The sequence below is a fragment of the Volvox carteri genome (assembly GCF_000143455.1).
Source record: "Volvox carteri f. nagariensis unplaced genomic scaffold VOLCAscaffold_36, whole genome shotgun sequence".
In the NCBI taxonomy this organism is placed as follows: domain Eukaryota; kingdom Viridiplantae; phylum Chlorophyta; class Chlorophyceae; order Chlamydomonadales; family Volvocaceae; genus Volvox; species Volvox carteri.
In genome coordinates, this window is record NW_003307579.1 from 342,666 (window position 1) to 354,269 (window position 11,604).

Consider the following 11,604-nt stretch of genomic DNA (forward strand, 5'->3'; position numbering starts at 1 on the left):
GGTGTATGCGTTTATGTATGTATGGGGTGTGGGGTGTGGGGGAGGTGTTAGTGGCCAACCTCTCGAAGTAGGGATGGATGAGGCAATTGGAGAGGGGTTGGATCTATTGCCGTACGCCGTACAGCCTTTTCCCGCGTCAGTGAAACGACTCCGGCCGGCTTCTTCACTGGGGATGCAGTTAAAATACGGCAATACGGCAATCAACGAGATATCGCCTTCTTCCCGGGTCTCCCCACCCGTGGCGGCTCAGTGGCGTAGAATAACCCATAACACACACACACACACACACAGACGCACACGCACACCCCGCACCTCACCCACCCCAACCCTGGACCAAACCCCCACGGTACTGTACGGCACCCTGCCCTCAACCCCAACCTGGAAACCCCTCCCTCCCTCCTTCCCCCCCAACCCACCAAGTAATACGTGAACATAACCCCGCCGGTGGCAATACCAAGCAACAAAGCCACGCTACCCTACGGTACAGTACGGTGGAGTACGACAATCGTAGAGCACTTGCTGATTTTGCACGGGAGGAAGTGTCGTACATTGAGTGGTGGAGCCCCGGTTGGTAAGGATTTATTTTTCTTTCAAGTTGGTTGGAGTGTGAGCCTCCGGGTGCGGCTGCTACTATTGCTGCTGGTGCTGGTGCTGGTGATAATGATAACAGTGGAGTTAATCTACCGGTCGTTGTACCTAGGGTTTTAGGGTCGTGTAACCGTTGGTTGGTACGACGAAAGAGTCGCCGTGCGGAGAGAATGGCCCTCGCTCGTATGCAGGCCCGTGCAGGGCCGCTTCCCAAAATTTTGATTTTTGATGTGGTTGCGGTGGGAGGGGCGGTGGGAGGGGTGGTGGGAGGGGCGGTGGGAGCTGCTAAGAAAGGCTGCTTGGGAATGGAGACTGTAACGGACAAGCTAAAGGGAGCGAAAACCGGTTTACGTTTACGTAAGCCACTGTCTGTCAATACGCATTACATACGGATGGCGGATGGTGGAGGAGGTATCTTCCTTTGAGAACAAGGTTACCGGTACTAGGACTGGTCCGTGGGCCGTCAATGGACGCATTCACCAATTATGTTCCTTTGCACGTTATGGACGCTGGTGGGCCATGTGGGAGATCATCTTCATGGTGCAACATTTTGACAACACGGTGCGTTATGCCAGAAGTCAGAGGGGCGTGGGCAGCCGAGTCAGGGCGCTCGCCGGGATGGGGGAAACATACGTCGCCATCATTCAGAGTGTCCTCACCTCAGTCGCCCATTGGAACCCAGTTCGACGAATTCCATATCCGAGCAAGACAGTAAGCAAAAGGATGAACAAAAAAGCGCTTCCGCAGAGAGCATTAGCCTCAGTGGGGTCCATCAGTGGGTTCCGGAGCTCGCTCGGCATCTCACGTGCGGCTGTTCGTGCCTGCAGCGTGTCTCTTGCCCAGCTGCTTATGCAACCAATTCCAAATGCAAAGCAACCTTGTTCTTCGTTGGGCATGAGTTAGGAGAGCACGTTGAGCGCCTTGGCACCATTTTTAATATGCGTCCTGCGCGGTGGATGTGGTGCTAGATAAGGCTAGGTAGAAAACATACAATGACGCTACCTAGATATATGAGCTCCGTTGTCGTAACTTGCAAGCCCCAGGGTTGTCCGGCAATAATATCCTAGATTCGTTTGTGCACAGGTCCTTTTTCGGTGTGCTGTACAGTACGACCGTTGACTCAGTTTGCTCGGCTTGCCAACTTGTCCTGGGTTTCTCGAGACATGCCACCGCCAGGTCTCGTTGATTGTGCCTAAATCACATATATTCTGGCCGAGGTGTTAACTTAACCGAAGAAAATGGCCGACGATATAGACCGCGATGACCGCATGCAAGGCTTAGACAAGAAACGGAAAGGTCGTGGTCATCGCGACACAACGGAATGGGCAGACCGCTATGGTGGAGCACGCTTCAAGGAGCTGGATCCCAATGCAAAGCCGGGGCCAACCGCGTCGGTGGAAGGATGGGTTGTTTTTATTACAGGCGTCAATGAGGAGGCTCAAGAAGAAGATATTCACGAGGCATTTGCTGAGTTTGGGGACGTCAAGAACATTTACTTGAACCTGGACCGCCAGACCGGCTTCGTGAAGGGCTATGCGCTTGTGGAGTACAAAACGCAAAAGGAGGCACAAGCAGCAATTAATGAAATGAACGGGAAAAAGCTGTTGGAGCAGACATTGCAGGCAAGTTCCAGGAGGCTGTCGGCGACATTTCCGCCGTTGCCCGCCTGCTCCGTGCTTACCTAGGATACGTTCTTAATTTAAGTGTGTCACTGTAAATTTCCGGCCGTTTGCAGTTTGTCCGCCGATACCAAAAGCCCCGCCGTCGTGAAGCCAGCTCTCATTTGCCTTAGCTTGTGACTTTGCATGCTTCTTTGCACGTCCGCTATGCATGTATGTCCGCCATGGGTCATTATCTGAAATGGCTTATCCGGTGGGGGAGGGGTGGATGCCGGGCCGTCAGCAGGGTTAGGTGCTGCGGGGTAACGGAGCAAATAGCGTTTCCCCGGCAAGGATCCAAGGCCGCGTAAAGCGCGCCGAGGCGCATGCAGTAGCGCTGTATGCAGAACCAAGTGCTGTATTTCCCCCACCAAGTACTGCCCAAGTCGTCCATTCGTCAGCGAGTAAGTCCTGACGGCACACAACGCGCTTTTACCGCCCACTGCGGCCCCCCTATCAGGTGGACTGGGCTTTCCGCAAACCCCAGCGGCGGCGATGAGAGAGTGCACGGCCTGTGTGGGGGCCACACGCGCGGCACGGCAGCAGCGGCGGCGGCGGCAGTACTGCTTGCGAGCCCACCCAGCACACACCCCGCATGCACAGTGCACATAGGGTTTTATCTAAAGCCCGGGGAGAGCGCATGACGTGGTGGGAGGCTGCTGTCTTCCGGCCGTTTTCCTTTCACACACACAGATACATACACAGACAAGTATTTGCTTGTGCTTGGCTCGCGTTCCACATATCAGACACTGAAGCAGCGGAAGCAGTAGCATGATGATGATAGTGATGGTGGTGGTGGTGCTGCTGCTGCTCCCCAAGTGGACCTATGTATGTTCCGTATGCGTATGTGCGTGTTCCGTTTGCTATCCCGAGCCGTGAGAACGGAATGCGATGTGTTTTGTGTGTCCTCTACCGGGTGGGGGTGGGGGTGATTGGACACTTCAATGTTTCGGTGTGTATGTGAGTGAGACCTCGGAAGAGACCTCCCCTCTCCCGGACGTTGACGATAGATATGACCTTTCCGGGATATGGGGCCGTTGCTGTCGTGTCGCTGAGATTGGTGCCGCTCCACCTTCGCTACCTTTACTTGCTGCGACATGTCGCGTGTAAGATGATGCGGTTGTTTGTCTGTCTGTCTCTTGGTCAATTGTTGCTATAACAACACCGCCGTCGCGACAGGACTTGTTTGTTGACACCTGTCGTGGACTCATTGCACAGTGAAATAGGTCCATATGTCATTAATACGGCGTGTGTCCGCTATTGATTGTTCGGTGAGGGGTGTGAGTGGGATATTGAAAACCTCAAGGGGAAACGACGATCAAGGTGAGTTACAGTGTTTGAAATAATTGAAGTCTGCTGCACATAGCCACGCGGGGGGACCCCGCGTTGTGGAAAGAATATCTCTGATTGCATCATTGATCACAAGCTTCACGGATCTGATGACAACACGTAATTTCAAACATACAGCAAAACGTGACATATACACACACACATCTCGGGCACCTCGGGCCGGCACCTGCAGATTCTCAGGTTGCGATGTCTGATGCAGGATTTGTGACCGACTACCTTTTGCATTTCGGCGACGCATAGGACGACCTTTTATTATTGTAATACGGCAATTACGAATCAAACCAGTAATCCAAGTAACCCTCACATGTCTCCCCATTGAATCGAGTGGGGGGGCCACCGGGACATCGGCATATGATGTTGTAACTGCCATCTGCTGCGACACCACAATACATATGTATGGTAACTTCCAACGGTGTAGACACAACGGAAACACGACGTACGTACAACTCCGCGCACAGCTGCATCCAATGCGGTGGCGGTGGCGAGTAAGTGTACATTAACACGAAAACACAAGCCATGCACCCCGCCGTGTGCTGCCTATCCAAACGGGAGAACACAAACACAGCACGCACGACAACACGGGCGATAACACACACAAGGACGCTCGTACACTCGAGCCGTAGAAACGACTTCCTGTCCTGTCCAGGGGGGGATATAAACCCACTCCAGGACCTCAGAACTCGACGGGAAGAGGCCCCAGCCACACACCCTCACAGCGCCTGCAACCCCCCGCCCCAACCCCATCATCACCGTAGCCCTCCCCTCGACGGGCAGATAGACCACGACTGCGAAATAAGTTAGCACCTCAACAGATGACAGTTGGCACGTGATTGGATGTCGTTGAAAAGCCGGACGTTGATACCCTGGACAGCGTCGATCCCCGGCTGCAGCGGCGCCGGCGGGGTGCGGGGCCGCCTGGCTAAGCCGCGACGGCCCCCATCTCGTCTCGAGTCGTTGTGCGGGCAGAACCGGTGAACACTCGAGTAAGGACTGCGACGGCGGCAACTGTGCAGATAAGACAGACAGATAGATACATGCGTGCGCCGCCCTCACACGACGTAGCCGCTGGTGGTGATGGAGTCCGCCGAGCCAAACGTCTCGTCCCAGACCGTGTGGTACCAGCCCTCCTTGTCGAAGCGCTGGTAGGTGTGCGAGCCGAAGAAGTCTCGCTGAGCCTGAACCAGGTTGGCAGGCAGCTTCTCCCTGGGGGGGGGGGGGAAAGGGCAGGGAAGTCCAGGAGAGTTGGGGGTTTTGGGCGTTGANGGAGAGACCATCCATTGGGATGAGCACTTAGGGGACAGGAAGTGATTATATGGAACCGTTCGACCCGTTCCTATGTTCGCTTGCTCCCCTTTGCCCTCAAGAAGGGCAACGACAGCACAGGGAGATGTGGGCCCTATGCGGCTGTATCGAGGGGCACGTTCCCCCCCTGCCGGCTGCCCTCGTCCCAGGCCCCCTCCTCGCCTGCCCCACTCCCCTTTTCCCGCCCTTTCCGTACCTCCGGTACGTGTCAAAGTACGAGAGGGATGACGTCATTGACGGGATGGGCACACCGTGTGTGACGGCCAGCGCCGCCACCCGCCTCCACGCTCCCTCCGCGGCCGCCAGCTCCTTAGCGAACTCGGGGTCCACCAGCAGCGAGGGCAGCTCCGAGTTGCGCTCGTAGGCCTGACGGATGCGGTCCAGGAACTGGGCGCGAATGATGCAGCCGCCCTGCGGGGGAGGGAGAGGGGGCGGGGGTGCAGAGGGACACCGAAGGCGGGAGAGGGGTGGGGGGTAGGCACAGCCACATGCCGCTGCAGGATGACGAGGCCACTCTCTCACTCGCCCCCTTCCCCGCATCACTACATCCCCAGCGCTCCCCTATCCGCCCGCCGAAACATACATACATACATACATACATACATACATACATACATACATACATACATACATACATACATACATACATGCATACATACATACATACATGCATACATACATGCACCCATCCTCTTCTCCCCCCGCACTTTCCAGATCCTTGCCAGACCCCCCAGGTCGATGTTCCAGTTCTTCTCCACGGACTTGGCCTTGATGATGTTCATGCCCTGGGCGTACGAGCAAATCTTGCTAGCATACAGCGCCGCCCGCACGTCCGCCACAAGCTGGGCCTTATCCACTCGGGGCACAGCACCCGGCTGGGCGCACGAGGCGAACACCTGAGGGGCCGGTGGGGGGCCGGTGGAGGAGTGGTCGTTGCGGTGGCATGTGATTGCATGTGGGCGGGGGTAGGGGTAGGGGGGAGATTCATATGCAAGGAAAACTAGATATGAACTGCAACAGCGCCCAAGGGGGAAGGGGGAAGGCGGAAAAGAATCCACCAAATCCACCACATTCTAATACACTGCTACCGACCGACCGACCGACCGACCGACTCCAACCGTGACGGTCTTGTCGGGGGGGGTGCGGGGGGAAACTTGCCTTGGATGCCGCCACGCGCTCGGCCTTCAGCGCACTGAGGTAGCGCGCGTCCAGAGCTGATGCCATGGTGGGCGCTGCCACTGCCAGCTCAGCTGCCTGTTGTACGGTCCACTTGCCTACGAGGACAGGGCGGGGGGTGGCGTGTTGCGGGTGGGGTGGGGTGGGCCCGGAGGGGGAGAGGAGGGGGGTGGAGGGAGAGAGACAGACCCGCAGGGGTCACACACACACACACCACAACACAACCGGGATTAACGCTTCAAACACATGAGCTGCGTTCCTAGGGGGCCAGGAGGACATACAGACGAACCTCCTCTTAACACGTGTGTACGTACTCGACACGTATATACAATCAGCTTCATTGACGCTTCTTGCCAACAGCTACCTGCCAACCGCTAACTACCAATTACCCAGTTCCCCGCTTCCCCAGTGCATATCCCCTCCTCCATCGTGCCGGGGTGCTCCCCCCCCTTTCTCCCTCCCCCGAAACACACACACACACACACACACTCACCCGTGCCCTTGGATCCCGTCTGGTCCACAATCTTGTCCACCAGGTAGCCGGGGGCCTGGTCGTCCGGCTTGTTCATAATGATGGCGCTGATCTCCACAAGGAAGGACTTGAGCTCACCCTGACGGGGGGAGCGGAGGGGAGGGGTGCGCGTGTGGGGGGTTGAGAGGGTAACGCAAACCACCGACGATTGAAGCAGACACCAGAGATGGGCGGATGTACTCCGCGCAGGAATACGTACACGGACACTGCTTCAGGAATATTTGTAAGTTGTTGCCAACCAGGAGTGACTTGGGGGTGATGGGGGTGGCTGTGGTGGCGCTTCTACTCTTGTTGACGACTGGCAACTGCCCGCTTGTAATGCGCCGTACCGTACCGAGCCGTACCGTACCTGGTTCCATTCCTTGAACACCGCCGCCAGCTCCTCATTATCGAGACCACCAAGTGTTTTCAACACGTCGTACGCCTGTAGTACAAGATGTAGATACACAAAACGTCAACATCTTCAGAAAAAACTCAATGTGCACCTCAGATCATTGAGGACTTGCATACACAAGACAGACGGACATACATGATGAGATGGACATGCCCGTGCGCATACCGGTTCGTACTCTACACTTTACTCGGCAAACCAAAGGCGCTCAACGCCCGTCATGTCCCTCCCCCTCCCTCCTTCCCTCCCTCCCTCCTTCCCTCCCTCCCTCCTTCCCTCGTCACCCCTTCCTCACCCCTCACCCTCTACCTCCTTCCTCGCGGCGCGGGGAACGCTTCGCCTCCAAACACACCCCCACCCCGCTACCCAGCCCCACCTCGCTGATGAGCTGCATATCGCCGTACTCAATACCGTTGTGAACCATCTTAACGAAGTTACCCGCACCGCCGCCGCCAATGTACATAACGCAGGGGCCGTCGTCAACCTGCCGAGGTGCGAGGTGAGGTGAGGTGGAAAACACACATAAACGTACATACATACGTGCAAAAATACATACATACATACAAAACTACGTATAAACATACATGCAAACAGACATACATGCATGCGCACACGGTCCGTTTAGCCGCCCACAGCGTGGACAACAAGAGAAAAGAGCAAGACGCGACGGTGAACAAGGTGATATGACGGACCCCACCTCCTCTCTTCCTACACCTACGCCACCGCCTTCTACACTGTTCTTTGAGTAGAGGCGGTGAGGCGCCTCGCAGTAACCGAATGCAACGGACCGACGCCCGACTGAGGCCCAACTGCGCAACAACACCCGGGTAGTAATGCGCCTTTGCTGTGGTGCTGCTATCCCCAGGTCCCCCGAACCAAGCGGTGGTGGTGGTGGTGGACTATCAGAGGCACCCAGAGGATTAGATCAGCAGCACCACTGAGCACCACCGACAGCGGTTGTAGCAGTCAACGCAACAGCAAGTGCTACAGCCAACATCCCCAGCTGCTGCAAGTCATAAGGCCCGTCGCGGAAGTCACACTGGCAGTGTAATACACACGAGGAGCAGACCGACAGACAGACAGACCGACAGACCCTAAGCTAACACCCCACCGCGACCCGGCCCCTTGAACTTCCCCACCCCCCGGCCCCGACCACACGCACACATACCTGTGCCGCCACCTTCTCCACGATTGACTTGATGTGGGTGTACGCCTCGGGACTACCCCCGGGCATCATGGAGGGGCCTGAGCACACGGTCGGTGTGGGAAGCACACGTATGTATGTACGTAGGTAGGTAGGGTTGTGACGGGAAGCCCTCTTGCGCCCTCCTGAACCCCTAACGGCCACCGACAAGCCCGCGGAGAGACATACATACATTAACATACACTCACAGCGTGCATGTGCGTCTAACCCGATTATATGTCGCGCCCTTTCGCGCTGTGCTCTCTCACATACGCTCCCCCTCCCTCCCTCCACACACATCGTTCAGTACATCCCCACCATGCCGTACATCCCCATCATGCCGTACTTACCCCGGCGAGCGCCCTCCTCGCCGCCAGAGACGCCCATGCCCATGTACAGAATACCCTTCGACGCCACCTTGGCCACGCGCTTCTCCGTATTTTCGTACCTGCGGAGGGGAGAGGGTAAGGCAGGGGTATGAAGGCAAAGCACCTGTTCAGCAAGCCGCAGGTCAAGGTCAAACGGGGCTTTGGTGGAATAGGACGAGTTGGTCAAGGAGCGTGAAAAAGTGCAACCTCTCTTTAGGTATTCTGCAGCTTAGAGAAGTGCTCGGTATGTGTAGGCGGTATGAGCTTCAGTTGTATCGTTCCGCAAGTTTGTATGTAATTGTAATGACAGGGTAGGCTGTTGAGTTGTGTGATGATGATCACCTCCCTCGATGCTGTACTCACCATTCATTGCCACCATCGATAATAATATCACCCGGCTCCATGTACTCGCAGAGCGCATCGATTGTCTGGTCGACCGGTGCGCCGGCCTTGACAAGGATAATGACACGCCTACGGGGCGATGACATTTCAATGCGAGCCCTTGACAGACTGACACAAACGCGATGCAATTGTTACCTTGGCTTCTGCAGACTCGCCACGAAATCCTTCACTGACTCATAGCCACGCAGTTTGTCGCCGAGGCCTGCACCCATGGCCGTTCGCGGTGTCTCCGACAGCCAAACAACAGCACGCAATCAGGCACTTACCCTCTTTTTGCGCACGCTTCACAGCGGCCTCGGTTTTGTCATAACTGCGATTGTACACCGAAATCGGGAAGCCTTTCTCGGCAACGTTGAGGGCCATGTTCTGCAACAAACCAGCAAGAACGCGTAAGTCACCGTCTAGAGCCGGAGCACCATTCAATCGTAATTTCCATTACCTGGCCCATTACAGCCAGACCGACGAGACCGATCTCGGACACCGCCATTGGGGAACTTTTGTCGCTGAAAGAGAAAGAGTTGGTTTGCACTTGATGATAGTTATCCGATGTTTCTAATAAGATATTTAAATAGATTTCTAATACCTGGCGCGCGGGGCCTCCGCAGTAGATGCGGCATGAGGGACCACACGACGCACGAAGGGGGCTGGTCTCGGTAGCAGCAGGACGGCAGGGACGGCGGTCCAAGGGACGTGGAACGGCGCCACACTTCGGAACGCCGTGTTTGTAAGAGGAACTTCCCGGATACGACCACCTGTTTGCTGAAGCTTGCTGCTCTTGAGGATGTTAGCGTTCATCTTAAGGGTTTTCGTGACCAATCACAGCGATTGAAGAGCAGAAAGCTAGCGAGCAAGACCTAACCTCACACCTACTGTATATCTGATGACAATGCGCTCTCTTTATACTGTTTGGAAAAACAGCCGCTTGTAAGAGTGCGAAATGTACGGATAGAGGCCCCCAAACCTAAAGGCCCAACAAACTTAACGACTTGTCTCCTCAAAGGGTGCAGAATCATGATGGAAGGTCCCAACGGTACTTTGCATCGGTTCTACATGCGCATAGTGTGCCCCTGTCGACAACCTGCTCCTTCGGGACCCAATGTCGGGACCTCCAAACCCTCGACCATCACCTCTACCTAAAACGCTACACTGCAATGAGGTTGTAATGACCAGCTTCAACTTTTACAGCAGCATTGTGCTTAGGAGTGCATGAACAAGCCCCCTGCCTGACCATGTGTCGGAGAGCCGTCTTCCGAGACCCCTTGCGCAGGTTGCGTGGGCAGCAACGTAGTACCAATTTTGTTAAAACCCTTGCGGTTCATAAACATTTATTTTGTTGTTGCGCTCCAGCAGGAGCATCCTGACAACAGCTCCCAAGGTTTATGTCCTTCTAGGCATTTGGATCATACGGTTGCTGCGATTAATTAAGTAATTTGCTTGTGTACTATATATACTAGTTACCATGATAGATGCGAACTGCTGGTAACCTTCAGTAATACTCAAGTTGGTTTGGAAGCACAGCATCAAACGATTGGCATCACGACCCCACAGGACTGAACATCGTCTATACTGAAAGAAGTAAACAACCAAAGTATGTCCTTCCAGGACCTTGGGCTCGACCCAAGGCTTCTTAGGGCCTTGGGCAAGCGTGGCTTTACAAAGCCAACACCGGTGCAGCTCGAAGCAATTCCGAGAACGCTAGAGGGCAAGGATGTCGTCGCTCGCGCGCGCACGGGAAGTGGCAAAACGATGGCATACTTGCTTCCTTTGCTACACAAACTTCTGTCGACGGATAACATAAGCGGAAGCTTCAGAGCAATCGTCCTCGTTCCAACGCGTGAACTTTGCCAGCAGGTGGGTCTTTTAAGTTTCCGGCCGCCGGCGCCGCCAACGACCAACGTCCGCGACTCCCAGCACCCCCTTCATTCGCCCCCATCGACGCATGACTCCATGCGCGTGCATCCCCACATGCTGCCCCGGACCCCACTCCGCGCCCTCCTTGCATCTGGTCCCGAACGCCCAAAGCCCCCGGATGATACCCCCGGACTCCGCAACACCGATGGAGGGGGGACGAGGGTCATGCGGGGGAAGTGATGAAGGGGGCTACGAGGGGGGATGCGCGGCCAGGAAGGCCCAGCCCCACCCCGCATCCCTGACCTCACCTCACCTTCCCCACTTCCCCCCACTCCAAGCAGCCGCAACAGTCTTTCCTTGGATTTATCAGCTTCACTCGCTTGTGGTTCGCCTTTTCCCCCCCCCCAATCCCCAATCCCCCGCTCCCCAATCTCCAACCTCGCAGGTGGCTCAGGAAGCAGCAGACACCGCTCAGCACTGCGGTGCCGACATCTCGGTAGGCAGGGAGGGAGGGGGGTACCGGGGGCCCTCCCCTCCCCTCCCTGGGGGGCGGGGGGGGGCGGGTGAGTTGGGGGGTTGGAGTGGGAAGGAAAGAAGAAAGTGGGATGTTAGGAAAGACAACTCGACGTGACTGACCCACCTTTCCTCAGCCCTTTTGGCGCTCTCCTGGATAGTCTGCTGCCTCCGCGTCCTCCGGTAGCACCCCCGCCGTCTCGCTCGTCCCATCCGCACACGAGCCTCTCGCCCGCCTGCGCCCTTCCCTGATTGGTGTGCTGTGGTGTGGTGTGCTGTGGTGGCCGCCT

General features: G+C 56.2%; 3 protein-coding genes across 3 annotated transcripts in view; 2 read left to right on the top strand and 1 right to left on the bottom strand.

Moving 5' to 3' along the window:
* Positions 1–1,766: 1,766 nt before the first annotated feature.
* VOLCADRAFT_75761 (uncharacterized protein) lies at positions 1,767–4,137 on the top strand. Its single transcript, XM_002953371.1, has 2 exons — positions 1,767–2,210; positions 2,707–4,137. The coding sequence occupies exons 1-2, from the start codon at positions 1,827–1,829 to the stop codon at positions 2,743–2,745; spliced, it is 423 nt and encodes a 140-aa protein (XP_002953417.1). The 5' UTR covers positions 1,767–1,826; the 3' UTR covers positions 2,746–4,137.
* Positions 4,138–4,645: 508 nt separating this feature from the next.
* VOLCADRAFT_109207 (uncharacterized protein) lies at positions 4,646–9,806 on the bottom strand (the record flags this gene model as incomplete). Its single annotated transcript, XM_002953469.1, has 14 exons — positions 9,534–9,806; positions 9,390–9,453; positions 9,217–9,316; positions 9,086–9,152; positions 8,912–9,019; positions 8,531–8,628; positions 8,166–8,242; positions 7,374–7,481; positions 6,956–7,030; positions 6,568–6,685; positions 6,057–6,172; positions 5,606–5,794; positions 5,095–5,309; positions 4,646–4,799 (listed from the first exon to the last, which is right to left on the bottom strand). Exons 1-14 carry the CDS (start codon positions 9,743–9,745, stop codon positions 4,646–4,648), a joined length of 1,701 nt encoding a protein of 566 aa, XP_002953515.1. The 5' UTR covers positions 9,746–9,806.
* A 725-nt stretch (positions 9,807–10,531) lies between these two features.
* The window catches only part of VOLCADRAFT_63761 (uncharacterized protein), a gene marked incomplete at both ends in the record, with an annotated part of 2,841 nt that continues 1,768 nt past the window's right edge, over positions 10,532–11,604 (top strand). The window contains one exon of the mRNA XM_002953372.1: positions 10,532–10,903. Coding sequence (XP_002953418.1) covers positions 10,532–10,903 — 372 coding nt within the window. The remainder of the gene's footprint in view (positions 10,904–11,604) is intronic.

Bases quoted from the DNA above. Each gene is read 5' to 3' on its own strand.
- VOLCADRAFT_75761 (XM_002953371.1), top strand. From the start codon at position 1,827: ATGGCCGACGATATAGACCGCGATGACCGCATGCAAGGCTTAGACAAG. The intron at 2,211-2,706 runs GCAAGTTCCAGG...CCCCCCTATCAG, and splicing joins TGTTGGAGCAGACATTGCAG to GTGGACTGGGCTTTCCGCAA.